General features: G+C 44.9%; 1 protein-coding gene across 1 annotated transcript in view; it reads left to right on the top strand.

Moving 5' to 3' along the window:
- Positions 1-22,095, top strand: part of GADL1 (glutamate decarboxylase like 1) — a 172,169-nt gene that overhangs the window by 101,817 nt on the left and 48,257 nt on the right. The window contains exons 12-13 of the mRNA XM_084751879.1: positions 2,658-2,857; positions 16,466-16,517. Coding sequence (XP_084608005.1) covers positions 2,658-2,857; positions 16,466-16,517 — 252 coding nt within the window. The remainder of the gene's footprint in view (positions 1-2,657; positions 2,858-16,465; positions 16,518-22,095) is intronic.

The raw sequence follows: 22,095 nt of genomic DNA, 5'->3' as shown, positions 1-22,095 counted from the left end.
AAAACATATGCAGTGGCCTTTTGATGTTGTGTCATCACAGTGAAGTTGCTGTAGCCATGATAGTCATATTTTCCAACCATTGCAGTGAGGAGATGCAGTGGCCACAGCTGCGATCAGCCTAGAGACTGACAGGAAAAACCTAAGTAGGCTTAAGTTAGGAGATTTGGCTACATCAATGCTCTGCTTACAGCAATCGATTTATGTGTGGTGATCACCAAGAACGGCCATCGGAACCAGGCTGCCCTCATTTGTTATTTTATAGAGATTTGGTATTTCCTCCTATTTCTTCCATAGTGTTTACAGTGTATAAAGCCATAGTTTTGGTAATGAAACATGTTTGGTCACATATTAATATCCACAGAAAACAATGCTGGTATTACAGAAGAAAACTCATCTTTTTCCTTTTCCTTTTTATTAATTCTTTGAGAATTTTGTACAATGTGTTTTGATTTTTTTTTCTCCACTCCTCAGTTCCTTCCTTCCTTTTATCTTAAAACTTATCAGTCCAATTTAGGTCATCCATATACTTGGGTAAGTAGCTGTCACTGAGATGTGGTCAGCCTACCAGGAGGACACCCTTAAAGGAAACTGATTCTTGCTCTCAGCCACCATCAACAGCCAGTAGCTCCTCAGCTAGAGGTGGGACCACCTCCCATCCTCCCATCCCTATGCTGATATATTGTCTGACTTGAGACTGCACAGGTCTAGCGCATGCTACTGTAACCACTGAGCTTATATGTGCATCTGCTGTGTATGGAAAACACTGTTTCCTGTAGTCATCCATTACCTCTTACAAGCACTGTTACTCTGCCTCCAAATGATCTGTGAACCTCGGGAGGAGAGTGTGATGTAGATGTTTTGTTTGCTGTGTGACCCACTGTGAGTCTGTAAATAACCATCTACTGAGGAAGCCTCTCTGGGGAGCATTAGGGATGCAGTGATCTATAGGCAGAACAACAAAAGAGCCCCCTAGGTCTCTGTGCCATGTGGGCAAGTAGGAGAGTTCCTGGATGGGGAAACTCATCTTCATTTCTAAGGTGTTACCTTAATGTCTTTGTTCTATTCTTTACATGGGAGCTAATCAGTTAAGTAAAAAATGTTTAATTCTCTGTTAAGAGCATTTTCTAGGACCCTTGTATATTAATTAGTGACTTTTCTCATTGCTGTAACCAAATACTTGAATCAAGAAGCAACTTAAGGGAAAAGGTTTTATTTTGGCTCCAGGTTTTAGGGGATACGGTCCATCATGGGGTGGGGATAGCAGCAGACAGCTCAGTGAGTATTCCTCCCTTCCTCTCATGTGAACAGAACAGAGAGCAGAGATCAGGACGGAAGTGGAGCTGGGCTATAAAGCCTCCAGTTACACACACACACACACACACACACACACACACACACACACACACAAAACCTACTTCCTTCAGTGAGGTTCTGCCTCCTGAGAGGTCTGCTCCCATCCATCTCATAAGGAAGATGGAGAAAGCCTGTGGGTGCAGGGAGGAGCCATTGCTCTCCTGATCACTTAGCAAGGGTGCTTTGAGCCCACAAGCTCTGTAGGTGTCGGGACAGATAGGGAGTAATCCCCGCCTGGTTACACAGAAAGCCAATGTGCCTGAATTGCTCATGACATGCGGACAGCATAGCAGCAAAGCCAACAGACATGGCCTACTGTGAGCCAAAAAGAAGGGACCAGTGAGGAATCTGGGGTGCAAAGAAGAAGTTTGAGAGGGGACCCAATGGAAGGCGAGCCCTGGATGGAGAGTGACAGATATATAGGGTTAGTACTGTTCAGAGCTCACATGTGAGATGCACATATTCTACTGGTCTATGGATAACGTATGTAAAGCAGAGACAAGTGCAAACCAAAAGCACGAGCTCGTATGTGGGGCACGATGCAGTGGAGAGCAGTCAAAGGAGGGGAGTGAGTGGGGCCCTCAGGAGGACTCTCGGGAAGTCACAGGGCTGTGGGTCACTGGCTCCTGTGGACTCTGATATCAAAGACAGCATAGCTTCCATTTATATAATAGGGGGAAGATGGCCAAATGATGACAAGCAGAGTCACTTGTCACTGACCTCACAGTGAGAAGTCACCAGTCAAGATGTGGGAAGAGAATTTGGTTGCAAATAAAACCAGAATGAAGCAAATGAAAGATCAACGGTGGCTGATGCTTTGGGACGATAAACCGCCAAACACCGGGTTCAATCTTGTTTAATTCGTCCACTGGATTAGTCATTGTCGCATCTGGCTGTTCAGTCAGTGTGGATATCTGTTGCAAAGAAGGGCGTTTTAAAGCTTAGGTTTACCTGTGAAATTGTGTAAAAATACTACCATGGATGAAGACTTTGTTTTCTCTTGGAGGAACTTTGAGTGACTTAGAGATTTATTTCTTCACGGAGGTCCATCGTAGAGATGGGACCTTTGGTCCTCTCAGCCCCTCCTAGGCCTCGGTGACCCTGAGAGGGTGGGTCTTGCCCTGCCTGCTTCTCTGAGAACTGCATCCTTTAAGCACCCAGGCTGCATCCAACCCTGAGCAGCCAGTGAGTGGTGCGCACCTCTGGCACCCAATGCAGAATGCCGGGCAGGGTTTGTTTCTGGGCAAGTCTGACATGGAGCTTAACGTGAAAGCACTCAGATGCCTTTTCCTCCTCCTTCAAAGGATCTCCTTAAGAAGTGCTACTCAGCTAAGGCGGCCTACCTGTTCCAGCAGGATAAGTTCTATGATGTCAGCTACGACACGGGAGACAAATCCATCCAGTGTAGCAGGAGACCCGACGCGTTCAAGTTCTGGATGACCTGGAAGGCCCTGGGCACCTCAGGACTCGAGGAGAGAGTTAATCGTGCCTTTGCGCTATCTAGGTACGTGAGAGCATAAAAGTGTGTGTGTGTGTGTGTGTGTGTGTGTGTGTGTGTGTGTGTGTGTGCATGCAAGTGTGCATATGTGTGCAAGTGTGCATGTGTGTGTGTGTGTGTGTGTGTGTTAGAAATACCAAATCAAATTAGCATTGGTAGATTCTACACACACTCTTTACTTCTGGGTTCCTTCTTGCACTCAGTAAGCATTCCCGCACTGCCTACTCTGTCTAACAAGTAGGAGCAGAGAAGTCTTACTACCCTCCCTTCAAGCCACTGAAGGACACACTCAGATGAGCAAGTGGAAGAAATGAAATGGAACAAAAATTTTTGGAAACCCAGAATGGTGTCATATACCTGTAGCCACTGCATTCGGGAGGCTGAGGCAGTGGGATTTCTGGGAGTTCAAGTCCAGCCATGGATGTATAGAAAGATCCTGTCTCAAAAATAAATAAGTAAGTAAATAAATAAATACATCTAATTATATACTTTAAAAATTAGCTTTCCCCAATTGGGATTTTTTTTTCCTCAAAGAACTCAAAACTTCTTCATTCCACATTGTATCAAACAATGGGACCTGGTGATGCTGAGTGTAAGGAGAACCACCGTCCCCACCCCTTCCTGTGGTGCCTTAGGGGCCTATCATTAAGCACAGAAGAAGGACAGATTAATTCAACTTTAACTTGTTTTTATTCGAGACATGGATTCACTAAATAGCCCTGGCTGTCCTGGAATTCACTATGTAGACCAGGCTATCCTTGAACTTAGAGATCTACCTGCCTCTGCTTCCTGAGTGCTGAGATTAAAGGGGTGTGCCACCACCAGGGGTTGGACAAACCGTTTCCCTGCTGTGCAGCTTGGAAAAGTGTGTGAGCTCCCTGCACCTCAGTTTTATCTCCAGCAAAAGAACAATAATGGAAATTACTTCAAATAGTTTTTTTTGAAGATTGTATTCATTTTCATTTTATGTGTATGAGTGTTTTCACACATGAATGTGTACGCACCATGTGTGCACAGTGGCCACAGAGGCCAGAGTTCAACCTGAAGGAGCAGGAAGTAACCTCTGCCCCTCTGCTGGGACAGGTGAACAGTTGGCCTTGGCATTTTGAGAAATCAGGAGTCAGCAGGTCATTGGCGATTGCTCTTTAGGAAGTACTGTGGGGGCTGCAGAGGTGGCTCGGTGGTTAAGAACGCTGGCTGTTCTTCCAAAGGACAGGCCCATTCCTAGTACCCACATGGCAGCTCACAAGGGCAGAAACTCCAGTTCAGGAGATCTGATACCTCCTCCTAGCTTCTGAAGGAACCAGGCACACATATGATAAACAGAGACACATGCAGGCAAAATACCTGAACAATAAAAAGGAATTAGCTTAGTTCCTATAAATGTTGTCGTAACTTACTATGGGTGTGTTCAATGCAATACACAGCTCTTAGGACAAAGAGAATAAGAAACCATCACTCTGGAACTCAGACTACCTAAGATTGCCCCCTCAGACTTATTCCACCATAGAAGTAGTACATGGGACCTTATTAGTTGCAGAACAAGTGCAGACAAAAAGAAAGCCATAAGTCAAGACATTTGCCAAATAGCTTGGTGGAAATAGCAAGTGGGCGGATTATAGCAAGGCAGTGAAAACCTCCTTCTAGGTTTTTAGAGGCTGTCTGAAGAGATTCTAGCTTTGGGGATGGTTAAAGTAGCAGTCTGCTAAAAAATACATTTTAAAGGTTTTATCTAAGAGTCAAAAGTCTTAGGTCAGGGGCTGAGCAATTGTCATGGCCAACATAGCCACGGCAATAGGGGGACCTGGCAGACAAGAGGGCCATGGAAGACAGAGACATGGGACTGTGTTCTTATATTGCTATTTACACATGGTTTAGCTAGCTACTAAAGATATCTCTGAAAACAACCAGTCCCTTGAGCCCCTTTATTGCTTCTTCCACTCTTCTTTTTGGTCTTGTTTGCTGGTGGGAACATTCCTTCTCAGAGGTTACTGCATGCTGTAGGATGTGTGTCACAGAGAGGAACAGCCAGGGAATGGCTATTAGGATTAGAGGTAGCCCAAGAGGACTGGAGGGATAGTTCAGTGGTTACGCACTTCTTACTCTAGCACGAGAACTCAAGTTTGAGTTCCCCAAACCTAAGTAAGACCAAAGTGGTCCTTAGTGCACATCTGTAATCCCAGTGCTCCTGGGGAGAGATGGGAGGTGGAGACAGGAGAGTCCCTCAATGTGCAAGCCTGGCACAGGTGGTGGGGAGCAACTAAGACACTGTGTCTCAAATGATGTGAAAGGTGAGGACCAATTCTGCGGGTAGTCCTCTGATCTTGACACACAAGTGGACACACTCTAAAACATGCACACACATGTCTGTGCACATGCATGCACACACACATACACATAGAGACAGAGACAGAGAGATTGAGATTGTTTTTTCAAACTAACCCAAGATAATTTGATTCTAGATCTGCAGCATCTGAATTCCCCATTATCAATAAGTTCTGTGCGTCATTTAGCCTTGTAGAATCTTTAATTTAGAATTGGCTCCCCAGCCCCACCCACAGGAACTGAAGTAGACAGGTGTATAAAACAGAAGCCCCATGCCATGGTAAATGAAGAAAAGTAACATTCTCACATCACTGACGTCACTTATAAAGCTGAGTGATGACTTCTGGGACAGACAACAATCCCAAAGAAAGTGTAATTGTTCTTGAGTGAGGGAAATGTTAATTACTTACTGTGGCCAGGCCAACACGTACAATGGTGTGGTCATAATGAGACATGTGTCCTTGATTCGAGGAGAGCATCAGTCATCTAGTCTTCGAAGAGGCTCTGCCGAATGAGCTGGAGAGATGGCTCAGTGGTTAAGAGGGCTTACTGCTTTTGCAGAGGACCATGGTTCACTGCATGTCCCAGCACCCACATGGTAGGGCCCAGTCATTTGTAATTCTAATTTCAGGGTGATCTAATACCCTCTTCTGACCTCCTGTGAGTTCCTGCACACACATGGTGCACATACATACACACGGGCATACACAAATGTACACGTAAAATTAAATATATAACTATGTTTTAAGACCTGTTGAACCTTGGGAGGACTGTGCCTTCACTAGAGATGGGATCCAAGTCCCTCTCCTAGAAATGCAGAGGCAGTGATGACCCGGCAGTGAGAACAGGGGCTGTTTGTAATAAATACTCAAGCCTTCCTATTAAATTAAAGTAAAAATCAGGGCACTCTGCCCCCTGGTTCTCATTTTCTTGTTCTATTTAAATGTGGCAGGATACAGTGTTATTTTGCCAAAGCCTCTAAGTGATTCAATGACAGGTGTCTTGAAATAAGGCAAGATATAAATATTTGATGATGGTATTTATTCCAAAGTTAATATTCATCTCAGGGTGGATTGGCGTTTATAGTCTAAGGATACTTTCTAATTCTTTCAGACGCAGTATCACAGGAGGATAAATGTTAACATTTCAATTCAATTCAACAAATCCTTATTGTTTGTAAACGTTTGTCAAGTTGAATTGAGTGGAATTAACATTTCAGTGAATAGCGCTGCAGGCTCTGTGACCTATATTTAAATATTTGAGAAAAACATCCTTCAGCTTTCATGCTGTTATTCATAATGAGCTTTTGTACCCCTCATCTTTCCACACTTTTGATGGACAACAATATATTCATGGGGTCAGCAAAGGTCACACTATCCTTCTGTCCCCAATGCTAAGAGAAGGGACAGAGTCTTTTGAACAACCCTCCTCTGAAGGACTGTGAAATGACTTGGAGAATGTTTCTCTAGGATTACGAATCTTAGAATCCTGCTCTAATTTCTGTCTGAACTTACTGATTGGTGTGTAGTCCTGTTTTTAGAAAAGGTCGAATATTATCTCAATTCTGGTGTCTGTTCTATTGGTGTGAACCATGAGGTTAAAGGCAGGTCGACTAGCTCTCAGGAGAAGAGTCCTAATTAACACAGTCCAACTTTGTCTTAGGTTTTGACTATTTCTGTGAAGAGACACCATGACATTATGGCTGGGTACACAGCAGCAGACAGATAGGCAGTCATGGTGCTGGAGCAGTAGCTGAGAGCTCATATCTGATCCAAATGTTGGAGGGAGAGAGAATGCAGGACTAGGTCTGGCATAGCTTTTGAGACCTCAAACCCCACCCCCGAGTGACACACCCTCTACAGTAATAAAGCCACACCTCTTAATCCTTCCCAAACACTTCCAGACATTACCACTCCTTTTAAGGTAAATGCCAGTCTTCGTAATAACCACAGGCTTCCATGTGGTTTCCAGGCAGAATCCCTGCCATTCAGCAGTGGGTTCTCATTGGCCTCCACAAACTTGCCCCAGAACTCACTGATGACAGGAGTCAGATTACCTGCCTCCGTCACAGGGCTACAGCTCTGATATTGTTTGTCCCCAAGCTCATGGGAATTCAATCTGGGGTTTACTAGAGATCTCCCATGTTCACAAAGCTCTGCCTCTTATCATTTCTACTTGGAGTCAACTGTTTTTCCTCCAAGAGGAATTAACTTCCCCCAGTAGATCGCTGTGCTCAGCAAGGCAGGCCTGATGAGGGGACTGATGAGGTTACACATACATCATTAACATCCTCGTGCAGTGAGGACGTCATTCCTCAGGCCCTTGCTCGGGTGCTTTGGTTACTGAAGATCTGTGCATCATATTCCCTGCCCAGGCCAACCAGAATCATCCCAAGTCCATAGAACCATCCTTCCATGTTCCTGAATCTATGCAAAGCCTCATTCTGAAATTGAGATGCTTACCTTAAGATGAAAGGACCAGATTTGTATAGACCAGTGTCCAAATAATTCTCTCTCCTTCCTTGGCAAAGCAAGGGAAGATATATTTTAACACAGCATTTTTATTTACTCTTTGATAATTTCATACACATGTAGAATGTATTTGTTTGTATTCATCTCACACACACTTCCTCCAACTCTTCTTGGCTCTCCGCCACATCCTCCTCCCAACCTCGTGCCCTCCTGTTTTGTTTTGCTTTCATATTAACCCCTCTGAGTCCAATTAGTACTGCCAATATAGGCATAAGTATGGAACTACCCACTGGTTTGTCAACCAGGGGCCACACTCCTAAAGAAGCTAACCCCCCCAATAGCCATTTACTGTCTCCGTTGCTCCTCAGTTAGGAGTCGGGGCTCATGAAGCCTCCCTGCCCCCCATCCATGCTGGGATGTTGGCTGGCTTTATTTCCTGTAGGCAAGCACGGCTGCTGTGAGTTCATGGATGCGAGGGTCATGGCATTCTTAGAAGACACTGTTTCATCGGGGTCCTCCCGACTCTGGAGAAGCAGCCATGTTTAAGAGGGGAAGGGCTCTGATCATGTTGCCTGTCAGAATCAAGTAAGAAAAGGAGGGCACCACTGCTAGGGCCTCTGCACTCTGTATGTTACCTTCCCATTCCAACTGGGAACACAGCATTTCTCCTAAGAAATAGCAGTGATTCAAAACTCCTTTGCTTTGGGTTGTTGAGGAATCAGTGTCCCTATGAGCCCAAAGCAAGGTGGGCTGGGTGGCCATTATTGAAAGCCTGGGTAGGATGGTTGGTAGGGGCTGACATCACCTCTTCTAGGGCAGGGAGATGGTTATGTAGGAAATGTGATGGCTGTAAAACCAGGGGATCCCCACTACCCACATCAAACAACAGCTTAAGGCTGGAGAGGTGGACCAGTGTTAAAAGTGCTGATCCTGCAAAGGACCAGAGCTCCATTCCTAGCAGCCTTGTAAGGCAGTTCACAACTCCCCAGCAGAGCTAGAGCAAAGAGCTCTTCACGCACCTGCCTCTCCTTTTCTGGCTTTCATGGGCACACATACACACATGCACATACCACACACAGACACATATATAAACACATAGCATTTTTTAAAAAGGGGAGGGGAAAGCCAGGTACACTTCAGTTCATGTAATCACCGGACTGAGGACTCTGGGACAGGAGGATCCTGGTAGTGACTTCAGGCTGGGTGGTCTAGGTGAACTGTGATACCAGGTTTACTGAGAGATCCTGTCTCAAAAAAGTAAGGTGAAAAGCACCTGAAGGAAACACACAATGTTGTCCTCTTACTTCCATATGCATACACATGCACCCACACCCATGAACACACACACACACACACACACACACACACACACACACACACACGCATGCGCGCACACACACGGAGAGAGGAAGGGAGGGAGAGAGGGAGGGAGGAAGGGAGGGGGCAGTGGGTGTGAGGAGTGGATGCCTGTATTCCTTCATCTGCCTAAGAAAGCCAGCCCTGTTTCCATACCCAGGGCTACCTGTGGCTGAGAGCGCCTTCTAGGCCTTGGTTGAGGCATTCTGGTTAAATGGATGTTCACTGGGGTGCAGTTTTTAAAGCAGGCTACAAGAGTCATCTGTGCGAGTCTCAACAACAACCACCACCACCAGCAGAAGCTTCCATCCTGCTACTTTATTGGGCCTCCAGCGAGCCATTTATTAGTCTCCCTGACACACAATCCGCAGTCTCTCAGGTGGAATCCATTTCATGGATGTACATGATGCTGAGGGAGTAACCATTTCCTGTCTGGAGAAAGCCGCCCTGCTATCTGGTGCTTTAGGGCTCTTATAACAGGGAAGGGAAGAATCAAGAAGGGCCAACACTCTCCTGTTTGTTTTCTCTAAACTGATCATTTAAGAGACTGGAAAGAAGGCTCGGTGGCTAAGAACACTTGCTCTTTCAGAGGACTCGAGTTCTGTTGCCACCACTCATTTTAGATGGCTCCCAGCTGCACCAGGGGGACTGCCATCCTTTTCTGGCTTCCGTAGGAACCCATATACATGTGGCATGCAGATAGAGAGACAGACAGACAGACACACACAAACATACATATACATGCATGCATGCATGCATGCATGCACACACATACGTGAACATGCACAAACACACAAACATGAACACACAAGCACACGCACATACACATAAAACAAAACTTCTTTTAAAAACCTAGATAATTTGGAAAGCTAGCACAGTAGCACACAAGCCCGGAGACACATTCTATCAGAGGCAAAGCATACAGAGAGCAGATGGAGAAACCCCCAGAGCTCTGGAAGCCTCCATAAATTCATCAGAGGAAATTCTGAGAAGACAGCCAGAGATAAACTCAGCCTGGAGTGTCACGGGGAAACTCTTGAGTGGCTGGTGACCTGAGGATGAGGCTGGAGTGGTTATTTCCAGGAAGAAAATAATGGCTTGCCAGAACACATGAAATCCTAGCATGGAAGACGGATTCATGTTTACATTCTGCGTCTGAGCGTTTTGCCTGCATGTATGAATGTGCAGTGTATCTATGCCTGGTGTCTACAGAGGCCAGAGGAAGGTGTTGAATCCCCTGGAACTGAGGCTATAGGTAGTTGTGAACCCCCAAAGTCCAGAAGAGGGCGTTAGATTCCCTGGCGCTGCGGTTGCAGGCAGCTGTGAGGTACCATATGGGTAAGGGGGCTGAACCTGGAATCTCTGACAAGGAGCAACTGCTCTAAACTGCTGAGCCACCTCTCCAGCCTCAGAGCTGAACATGTGGATGTCACAGCTGGGAGAGTGGAAGGTCTGCAGGGTTAGGAGAGGGTGCTGCCACTAAATGAGCAACATTCTGAGTAAGATGCTGGCTAGTGTACACCTCAGCATGAAGCTGGGATTCTAATGTAAGCTTTTCCCCAGTACACTTTGAGGTGTATGTACTTTTGTTGATGTATGTACTTTTCTCCTCAGTCTCCTATACCAAACTTCCTGGGAGGCAAAAGAATGGATTTATTGGAATTAGGGTTACTTTTGAAGTATACTTACTTGTATAGCAAGGAATCTGCTCCAAACTGTGTGTTTATTTCTTATCTGGCGTCTTCTATTTGTTATAGGCTTTCTAAAAAAATAAAAACATACTTTTATTTTAAGGTCCCTTTGATATATTTAAAAATTGTAGATAGTAAATCAAGTTATCTGCATAAATGCAGACAGAAGTGACCCAGCACTTAATTTGGATTCTCTTCTGACATCCCATTTTATGTATGAAAAAGATCCAGGTTCCTAATAAAAGTGATTTTTTAAAGTTTCCTTTCATTTATTCATTCGTTCATTTGTTCATTCATTCATTCATTCATTCACTTTACATCCTGATCACAGGTAGCTCCCTCCCTCCTCTCCTCCCAGTTCCACCCTCCCTCTTCCCCCATCCCCTCTCTCCTACTCCTCCTCCCCCAATCCACTCCAGCACATCAGGTTGCGTCAGGACTGAGCACATCCTCTTCCCTGGTGAGGCAGGGTGAGGCAGCCCTGCGAGGGGGAAGTGATCAAAAAGCAGGCAACAGAGTCTATGTCGGAGACAGTCCCTGCTCCCCTTACTAGGGGACCCACACGAAGCCTGAGCTGCCCGTCAGCTACGTATGTGTAGGGGGCCTAGATCTAGTCTATGCGTGGTTCTTGAATGCTGCAAATTTGTACAAACACTTTGGAAATCAATCCAGAGCTTTCTCAAAAAAAAAAAAATTGGGAATAGCTCCACCTCAAGACCCAGCTATAGCACTCCTGGGCGTACACCTGAAAGATGCTCCGCCATACAGCAAGGGCATTTGCTCAGCTACATTTGTAATAGCCAGAAACTAGATGTGTTTCTAAATGATTGTTTCTGAGCCAGGTTCTGTGAGTTAGTTGGCGTGTAAGAGACTGCCAGTTGGCTTGCCGGGAGAAAATGCTGTTGCCACAGTCTGACCTGCTTAGGAAATTAGTACCCCTCTACCCTTGCCCTGGAGAGTTCAAGGCCTATCAGGATGGAGAAGGCTCTGGAAAGGTTTGCAACTAAAGACCTTCCTCACTCGGCTACCACCAGTCAGAGAAGCTGATGAGAGCTTGCCCAGTATCTGCTCTCTCTTGGTTCTTGCCAGGAGGAGCTTGACGTCAACAGTTAGTGCAGATTTGGGTCTGTGACTCAGCCAATAAGACGCAGGAAGGCTTCCTTACGGCCTTAGGAAAAGAGAGAGTTGCTACATAGGGAGAGGCAGGTGCATGAAGAGAAAGAAGGCCATTGCTCTATCTCTGCCCATCCCTTCTGGGGACACTGACGGGGGATGCACGCTGCCACAATGGCTGCCTGTGAGCATGGCGAGACTCCTTTCTCACACTTGGCGTGCACTGGCTAACACGAGGCAGCAGTGCCTCATGGGCACTTAACATCATGTTGTCCTCCAACCACCTCGGCAAGTGAGAGGGCAGAGTAAGTTAATGCCGGCATCGAGCTGCTTCTTGTGGCTCGGCGCATCAGCTCATTACACCTAGCCGTGCTCAAAGCACTTTGACTGCGGAGCGCTTTCTTATGGGAATAGCATTAGGCAGGGACACCAGGGTTCATATTTGACAGCACTGCTGCTGTTAGGCGCCGCTTTTGTTGTGATGGCGGCTCACTCCCCAGGCTCAGCTAGACCACAGCACTACAGACTCTGAACGGACTTCGGGGTGATCGTTTTCTCCAACATAAGACCTGCTCTACATGGTTAACAAAACCACAAGTTTTCTTTTAAGCTTTTTAATTAGTATATGCCAATTATACTTAATAGAGTTTATTATAACACTTTCATAATACATCTTGGTCATATTCTGTCCTGATTGGCCTCTCTTGTCTCCTCCCCACTTTCACTAGTTCCCTTTCTCTTTCTAGTTACTCCCCCTGTCTATTTTCACTTCCTTTGTTTGTTTGCTGAACCAGTACATTTAGTTAGTGGGATTATACATAGGAGTATAGGCAACATACCCATGGCTACACCACTGAAGAAAATGTCTCTTGTTCTTCGCCCAGCAAGCATTAACTGCTCTCACCCCTCATGTTGATAGGCACCTTGTGTGCAGGTGATTACAGCTGCTGTGAGTTCATCAGTGCGGTGGCCATGTCACGCATAGAAGGCACTCCACAACACTCCAGCCATTCAACTCTTCCCTCCCCTCTTCCGTGGTGTTCTCTGAACCTTGGTGGCATGACAGAGGAGTGCCAAGAACATGGGATTATTGAACACTCAGCCCCAGACAGGGCAGCTGTACAGGCAGAACGTAACTGAGATGACTTGGCTTGGTTTCAGAAGGCAGCTTCAGCCACTGTGATGGGAGTTTTTAAAATAGAAAACACATATAGCAAGAGTAAGTGCCAAACAGTAACAAGGTCAGGCAAGGGGTTTCCCAGTCTGTATCCTCATCCCCATTACATGCAGGAGGAAACTGAGGCAAGCTCAGGGACCAGACATGATTTGCCCGGAGTCACAAGGTTGACCAGAATCCCATTATCAATTTTTAACCTGGAATAATCAAGTTTCCTGGTAGGCAAAGCCTTGGCTAGAGTCTCGGGACATTGGAGGTTAGGGTAATGATAGTTCTGAGTGTAGCAGGTGGCTTACATTTTTGTCTTGGGGACGGAGATAAAGAATGGTTCTCAAATATTCCCTGGTCTAGGTAGAAGTTATGTCTGCTCTCCACTGAGCTTACATCTTTCTTTCAAGTTCCTTTTCAGAAGCAAGGCATGAAACTGCTCCTATGAAACTCTGCAAAGGCATCAAATGAACATAATGGCTCCCAAACCTATGGTGCCCACTTTCTCCCTCTTTCAAGTACACAGTCTTCCACAGTGTGTGATGCCTCGCTTAACATGTTACTCCATGCCTGCATCTCCATGGGGATATTCTCTTACTTTGAAGAGATGGATTTATTCATTTATGTGTATATGTCTCTGAGTATGTGAACATATGTGTTGGAGGAGTGCATATTCCTGTGAGTGCTCAGGGATATCAGAAAAGAGCATTGGGTGCCCTCCCCATGACCCTCTCCCTGCCCCATAACTTGGAGGCAGCATTTTCTCTGAACACTGAGCCATCAGTTTCTCAGCCAGCCAGCCATAGCCATCCTCCTGCCTCTGGCTTTGTTGAAGATGAGGAGGAAGTCCTGTGCAGGATCACACCTGTCATCTTACATGGGTCCTGGGATCTGAATTCATGTCTTCGCGATTACTCAGCAAATGCTCTTAACCATTGAGCCATCCATCTCTCCAGCCCTCACTTGGGCTTTGTTTCTTATAAAACAATGATGAAAAACGGAGTCAAATTATCTGTGTTTCTCAGCGCTTTGCTCTGGAGCATCACAGATGTGCCATGTACAGCAGAGGGCGTGAGTGACCGAGCTAGAGTCCGCTCATTTTAACAGGTGCGCCACACAACTGAGACACTCAGAACACTTTAATCGTTCAAACTCTGATCTCTGTATTGCTAAGTTGTTTCTGATAACTATGTAGAAATGACATGCAAAGGGATGTAACTATAACATATTTGTACAAACACAATATGTATTTTTGTGCATTCATATAATTAATTTTTTCTAGCCGAATCATTAATATGGTTTGTTTAATCAGAAAGAATGGCCATACGGCAGCCTTCCGTCTTTCTCCCATGTACTCCCTACTCCTGCACCATGGGTGCCTGTATCCACCATCATGTGGGGAACACAGTTCAGTAACAGGGTTTTTATTAGAATTTCTTTGATTGCCACTGATTTCAAACACCTTTTCTGATACTTACTAATGACTGGAATCACCTTTTGCTGTGCGCCAAATGTTCCAACACTTAACAGCTACTTTATACCATGTCCTGAAGACAGTATTCAAGGATGTGAATATGCTTTTAGACTGTCAATCATTTTTGTGACTCTCTGTGTGCAGACAACATAGTTGTTCCAAATAAAAGATTCATATGACTAGGTAATAATGATAGAATTTTTGCAAAAATTATATTTAAAAATAATTATCTATATGTGAGGATCAATATTATATCTTCAGTTAAAAGCTACATAAGTAAAATTGGACAGGAGAAAAAGAACAGATTTTATTAAACTAGCACTTTGTGTCCACATTTTAGCATGGTCTATAGCAAGTAATATGATGATTAAAAACCAAAATGAAAATATGGTTTCTATGGTTTTTCTCACTTGTCACAATTCCAGACTAGGGAAAAAAATGCTGCAGTAGTCTGGTCTTTGAAGTAATCAAATGAGATTCAAGCATATAAGTTTTGTTAAGGGGAGAGGTTCCCAACAAGGAATTGAGTCTATAGAATTTAATATCGTGGCCGTGTTGCCACGGTTACACGGTAAGGGCATAAGCACTTAAGCCAGTTCTCCATGGTGAGTGTGGTTGGTGTTTCCTTCCCTGTTTCCTCTTTCTTTCCACCTCCTTTTTGTTATAGAATAGAGTATAATAATTATCTGGCAAACACTTTTCTTTCCAAAAGTGTTATACATTTCCCAATATACATTTGACCCCCAAAGTTGAAACACTGGCTCAAACATTCTGAGCTTTTAAAGGTTCAGGATCAAGTCAGTTGTTTTCAAGGTCAAATATTTAAAGTTTCTACATTTATACCTTTTATTCTTATGAGAATTTCATATATGACTATGATATTTCCATTATTTCTACCCTTTGAACTCCCTCCTGCATCCCCCTTTCAAAGATAATCCCCTTTCTTCAGTTAGTGTTTTACAATAATTTTACACACACACACACACACACACACACACACACACACACACACACACACACAGAGTCTGTTTCTCATTTCTTGTGTGTACATGTGTTCAGGGATGACTACTTGGGCTTGGATAACCTATCAGGAGGTACTCCCTATAGAAAACAGCTTCTACCTCTCTGAGTAGCCATTGAGTGCCTGTAGCTCTTTACCTAGGAATAGACCTTATAAGACGTCCCTGTTTGCAGGGAGGTAAATACCAAGCCATGGGAGAAGAGTCAGGAAGTGTTACTCACTCTGTCTAGTGCCAGCATATTCCTGCTCCAATCACCTCCTAAATCCTGTGTATCTGTGACCTTTGCTTATGATGAAATGATGCTTTTTATACTCAATAGGCCACCATAGACATCCTGGCTGTATCCGCACCCCCTTACCTGTGACAGGATACTGACCACCGCTTCTTCCCCACTCTGATCTAGCCATGAAAATGATCAGTTTATACTCTTTGATCTGAAATTTAAAATCCAAGCAAAAGTGACACATCAACAATGCTCCTTGTCAGGAAGATGGATATGAATGGGGCTGGAGGGGCTCAGTGGTTAGGGGCACATTCACACAACACAGGTTCAGTTTCCAGCGCCCACATGGCTTCGCACAGACATCCCTAACTCCAGTTAGAGGAGATCTGAAACTCTCCACTGGAATCCAGAGGAACTTCATGCATGTGGTACACACATATATGCAGGCAAAGCACTGAAAAATATAAAGGAAGTTGGATGTGACATGGGTGGCTCACCCCGACTTTTTATGCCAGAGTTAAAGCTGGTGTTCGAATGTGAGATTGACTTCATCTCCTAAACAAGATGTGTCCTCCAAGGCAGGCCCCGAGTGTGGTCCTTAAGATGTCTTCATAGGCATCTGTCCCCCTGTATAGCTCTGCCTATGCCTCATGGATCCCAGCCTCAGCTCTGCACCAGAAACCATGCTTTGGTGTGTGGAAGTCGAGGTCACCATATTTGGGGATTGCACATTATCAATATTGTTATCTTTAAATAACATTGTTTTCATTTTAGGTACCTGGTAGATGAAATCAAGAAAAGAGACGGATTCAAGTTACTGATGGAAGTAAGTGACTGTGGGATTGCGCTTCTGATCTTGTCAGCCAACAGGGATGAAGGCAGCCATTTTCTAATTGGTTGTATTATGTTGGTTTTTGTGTTGCAGGCTAAGAAACAAGTCGTTAGCTTAATTCCTACAGTCCATTATCTTAATTTACTGTACTGGTGAACATTTTTTCCTTGGTTGGATTCACAGAGAATGTACTTGCCTTTAAGTGTTGAAAATTAAAATGCTCAATAATAATTAGCAGAGATAATACTGAATAAATTATGACCTCTTTCTTGCTGCAGACATGGCATCGTGACTGTGTTGTGAAACTGTGCCTTTGTGTACAAGACCAGCTACGGGTGTAGAAACCATGCACGCGTGCTCATTCTTATGAAATAATGAGCGTGTATGAGATTGGAGCAATGGGAAAGACAATGCTTCATTGTAGATATTGGGTCTCTTGCTCTGTATAAGACGTCAGGTGGTTTTGAAAATGAATAATTTTATTAAAATGTCAAGTAAGGAAATGTAAGCCCCTTCTCTCTGGTGTGTGTGTGTGTGTGTGTGTGTGTGTGTGTGTGTGTGTGTGTGTGTGTGTGAGAGAGAGAGAGAGAGAGAGAGAGAGAGAGAGAGAGAGAGACAGAGACAGAGACAGAGACAGAGACAGAGACAGAGACAGAGACAGAGACAGAGACAGACAGACAGACAGACAGAGAGAGAGACAGAGAGAGAGACAGAGAGACAGAGACAGACAGAGAGACAGAGAGACAGACAGAGAGACAGAGACAGAGAGACATATACATGAGTGTATACACATGCATGTGGAAGGCCAGGGCAACACATCAGGTAGCTTTCTCCCTATCGCACCACCTTATTGCAATGGAGTCTCTCACTGGACCAGCAGCTTGTCTTTTCAGCCAGACTGACCGTTCTTCAAGCTCTCAGAGTCGGCCTGCTTCTGTCACTCACTGCTGAGGTCACAGGCACGCTGTGCCATGACTGGCTCTTTACCTGGGTGATGGGAATCCCAACTCATGTCCTCGTGCTTGCTGAGCAACTACATTTACCCATGGTGCATCTCCCCAGCCCAGGAGCCCAGTTTCATTTGGAGTGTGTGTGTGTGTGTGTGTGTGTGTGTGTGTGTGTGTGTGTGTGTGTGTATTCCTGCTTTCTTATACAATTCATGACCTCACACAACCTAAGGGTTGGACTACCCCTAGTGGTCTGGGCCCTCCCACATCAATCACCCATAAAATAGTGCCCCACAGAGATGTGAGAGATAGATGCACACGAGTGCAGTTGCCTGGGAGGCCAGAAGATGGTGTCAGATCACATGGAGCTGGAGGTACACGCTGTTGTGGCATGCCTGGTGTGTGTGATGGAGCTGAACTCAGGCCCTCTGCAGGAACACTATGTATGTACGTGCGCTTAAGCACTGAGCCATCTCTCCAGCCCTTCATTTCATTCTGACTTTTAAGAACTGTGGAGGTCAAGGTTATTTTAAATCCTGTTAAACCTCACTGTAATCTTTAACCTGATGTAAAACCACTTAGAGATTCCACTGTAGGAACTTGTACTGCATAGAAGGAGTCTAGACAGTCTGCGCCAATCATTTAGTCAGCAAGATGCATGGACTCCAGTGTGTGCCAGCAATTCCAGCCTCCAGAGCTATTCAAGACAAGAGAGGTCCCCACTCTGTGCTAATACTCTTAACGGGAAGTGAAAGGGACTTGTGGGAAGCACCAGGTAGCTCAAAGCCTTCAGAAAGGAAACATGTTGGGGAGACATACTCCAGAACAGGTATAAATAAAGCTTATCGACGTGGCAATTGCTGTAACGGAGAGATGATATAACCGCGATGAAATCCTGAAATTAGCACAGGGAGCTCTCTCAGTTGGTAGAGGGCTTGCCTTCCCAGCCTGAGGCTCTGAGCTTAATAATATCCAACAACCCACATAAAAACAGACAAACAGGAGACAAGCGTGGTGGAGAGTGATTGCTTCACTGGGCCAGCTTGCTTCTCTGTTGTGGTAATAAAACACTGACAGAAGCAGCCTGAGAAGGGAAGGGCTTATCCTTGCTTATAGGTTCCACCCTATCATTGAGGTAAGACAAGGCGTGTTCCTAGAGGCAGGAACTAATGCAGAGGCCACGGAGGAATGGGGCTTGATGGCTTCCTTTCCGGGCTTACTCAGCCTGCTTTCTAATTTAACTCATGACCATCTGTCTAGGTGTTGAGCTACCCACCGTGGGCTGGGTACTCCCATATCATCATTATTAAAACAATGCCAACACACACAGACACACACAGACACAGACACACACACACACACACACACAGAGAGAGAGAGAGAGAGAGAGAGAGAGAGAGAGAGAGAGAGAGAGAGAGAGAGAGAGAGAGCGCAGCGGAACAGAGGCACGCTTACAACTGAGGTTCCTTCTTCCCAGAGGACTGTAGTTTGTGTCAGGTAGACAATAGAACACTAAACACCTCATTCACTTAACAAACTGGTCTCTAGTCCCACCTACTTTTCCTGCAAACGTTGCTTTGTTCTTTACAGATGAGCAAATGCATCCAGTCTTCTTTAGCCATTCCCACGTTGGTGGAACTCTTGGCTGGCTCCATATCTTATGAGCATCTATACACACAGAGGAGAACTAGCAAGCTGAGTTCACTCTTTATTTCCCTAAATTTGAGTTGCTTTATTTATACAGTATTCATTTTTTTAAAAAAGCAAAATAAAACAACAACAACAACAACAACAACAACAAAAACCCACTGTATTTTGAAACTACATGATGGGATTTTGTTTGTTTGTTTGTCTGTTTTTATAAAGATGAGAGTGAAAGTGCTGAGGGGAAAAAGATGACATGTTCAATTTCTTCCTAAAGGCCGTGGAAAGGAAGGGTGGGCCTCTTAAGGACCATCTTTGGGGAATTACAGTCATACTGTTGTAAGGACAGGTAAGCTTTAATTGTTAGGCAGGCTTTGCCTCTAGGTATGTTTTTTAAAAATATTTATTATTATGCATACAGTGCTGAAAAGGGCATCAGATCACATTATAGATGGTTGTAAGTCACTGTGTGGTTGCTGGGAATTGAACTCATGACCTCTGGAAGAGCAGTCAGTGCTCTTAACCACTGAGCCATCTCTCCAGCCCCTCTAGGTATGTTTTTTTAAGATTACTTATTTGTATTTTTTAATTCTATCTTGTGTGTGTGTCCATATGTGAGTATGAGCCCCTGAGTGTAGTACCCACAGAGGCCAGGAGAGGGTGTTAGATCTCCTGGTATTACAAGTGTTTATGAGCTCCCTGGAGTAGATGATGGAAGTTGAACTCAGATCCTCTCCAAGAGCAATATGTGCTCTCAACAGCTGACCCATCTCTTCAAACCCATGAGTATTGTTTTCTCTGTGGAAGCCTTTTTGTCTTCATTACTGGCTCTGAGAATTGAAACAGAGCCCACAGGCACAGCACATGTCAGCCCATTGGGCTACAGCCCAGCCTTAATGAAGGACTCAGTGTTTGATTTACAGTTGCCTCCTTTTATTTTTTTTTCCAAGAAATAAAGTAGAATTAGACCTTGGATTTCACATGTAAATGCTAAGTTAATAAAAAAAAATGGAGAGACAGAAAGGAGGAAATGAGGGAGGGAGGGAGGAAGGGAGGGAGATGGAGAAACAGACAGAGAGAGACAGAGACACAGAGAGAGACACAGAGAGAGACACACACACACACACACACAGAGAGAGAGAGAGAGAGAGAGAGAGAGAGAGAGAGAGAGAGAGAGAGAGAGAGAGAGAGAATAATGTTTGAAAAGCAGAGCATCCAGCACTTGAACGTCTTTCCCTGAAAAGAGCTAAAGTAATGTCTATCTTCTTGAAGATGATTGAAAGTTATCATTTCAAATGAATTCTGCATTATTCATACTCCCCCTGGAAACTGCAGCTCTGCCTTTTCCTGTGTTAGATCTGAGACCTGATAGCTATTTTCCTAGAGGTATACTCCTTTGTAGACTCCCTTCACATTTCTCATTTCAGTCTCGTGGGTGAGTCTGAATTATTCACCTTTTTGTTTTGTGGGGTTTTTTTCCTTCTTCTTCTTCTTCTTCTTGAATTCTACATTAGGATGTGTCATTGGGATTCATAGACTTTTGGAGGCACGAAGGACATCTTGTCGACCTCCTGTGCATGGCAGGAAGTCTCACAGGAGAGCCTGTGTGACAGGGCATCAGATTGTCCTTAAACAGCTTCCTGCTATGGAGAGCCCACAGGTTCTTCCTCTTCCAGATAGCGCGGAACGCTCACATTCTAGCTATGGGCGCTTGCTCCCCATGTGTACCTAGAACCTGTGGTCTACCTTACATAACTCATCTCACAGAGCTTGTTGTGATCATGATGACATCTTTAATTGTTAAAATCTGACACGTCTCCTTTAAGCCTCTTAGACCTCTTTCTATAGTTTACAGTTAGCTACTCCATCTTGAAGTTCTCACTTGCCGTGGTTTCCTTGGCTTTTTCTTCTCAGCTTTGGTGCAGGGTCCTCTATGTCTAATGCCATTTGGATTTTCTTTTCTAGTCTCTTCTCCCCCTGTTGCCCCCCAGAGCTGAGGACCGAACTCGGGGCCTTGCGCTTGCTAGGCAAGCTCTCTATGACTGAGCTAAGTCCCCAACCCCCATCTTTTCTAGTCTTTTGTCCTCAGTCCTTTATTCTGTCAGCACAGCCTCCCCAAAGGCTCTATCATCTGGATTTGAGATGCGTTATTATTTGGCTCCACCCTTGACTTTTGTGTTTGGTTATGCCACAGTTTCCCTTAGACTCCACATGCACTTCACCTCTGACTTGGCATTCCGGAAGCTGAGGTGTAGCCATTTTTCTTACTGCAAGTTCACATTCTTCCTTGGGTTATCAGAACCATGATCTTTCCAAGCAAAACTCTTGGCGCCTTTCCCCGTCTCCTTTCCTCTCTGCTTACCCACTTAGTCTTCTCCTCTCTGTCTTGGTTCAGAGTCAGTCACTTCTCAAATTGGCACTGTCTTCCATTTCTCTCTAAACCCCCTGTAGCCCATCTCTCTGCATGACAGCCTGAATGGCTCTCCAGGCATCTAAGTTATAGCTAGGCTGTCGCTCTAGTGTGACTCCACACTGCCTCTGAAATGGAGCTGAGATGCCTCTCCCCTCCCCCCAAAGCATGGCATATGGAGAATCTCACTGCAAAGCAGAGCTTAACGTCTCTCCATTAAACTCTGCCCTCTGTTCATGCCTTCTATCTGTCAGTCCTCTGAAGACACTGGTGTCCACTGATGCGTTATCCATTTCTTACGCTGTGAGAAATCTCTCTTTTGATAACACTCACTCATTGCCGATTAGCCATCTCACCTCACTTTCTTATGAGTCTCTGGGTCTCTGGGTACGGGCATAGGACTTACGTGATTTTCTCATTCTAATTTTCCTTTGGTTTCTACAACATATAAATTCTGCTTCTGGTGCTGAGCAAGTTGATTGGCCTTCTTTCAGGCACTCTATACATCTTAGGACTTCCTTTCAAATATGATATCCAGAAATGTTCATAGTGATTTGTTTCAGCTAGTGCA

Source organism: Acomys minous (assembly GCF_964271855.1).
Source record: "Acomys minous genome assembly, chromosome: 13".
NCBI lineage: Eukaryota > Metazoa > Chordata > Mammalia > Rodentia > Muridae > Acomys > Acomys minous.
This window is presented reverse-complemented; position numbering and strand designations above follow the sequence as displayed.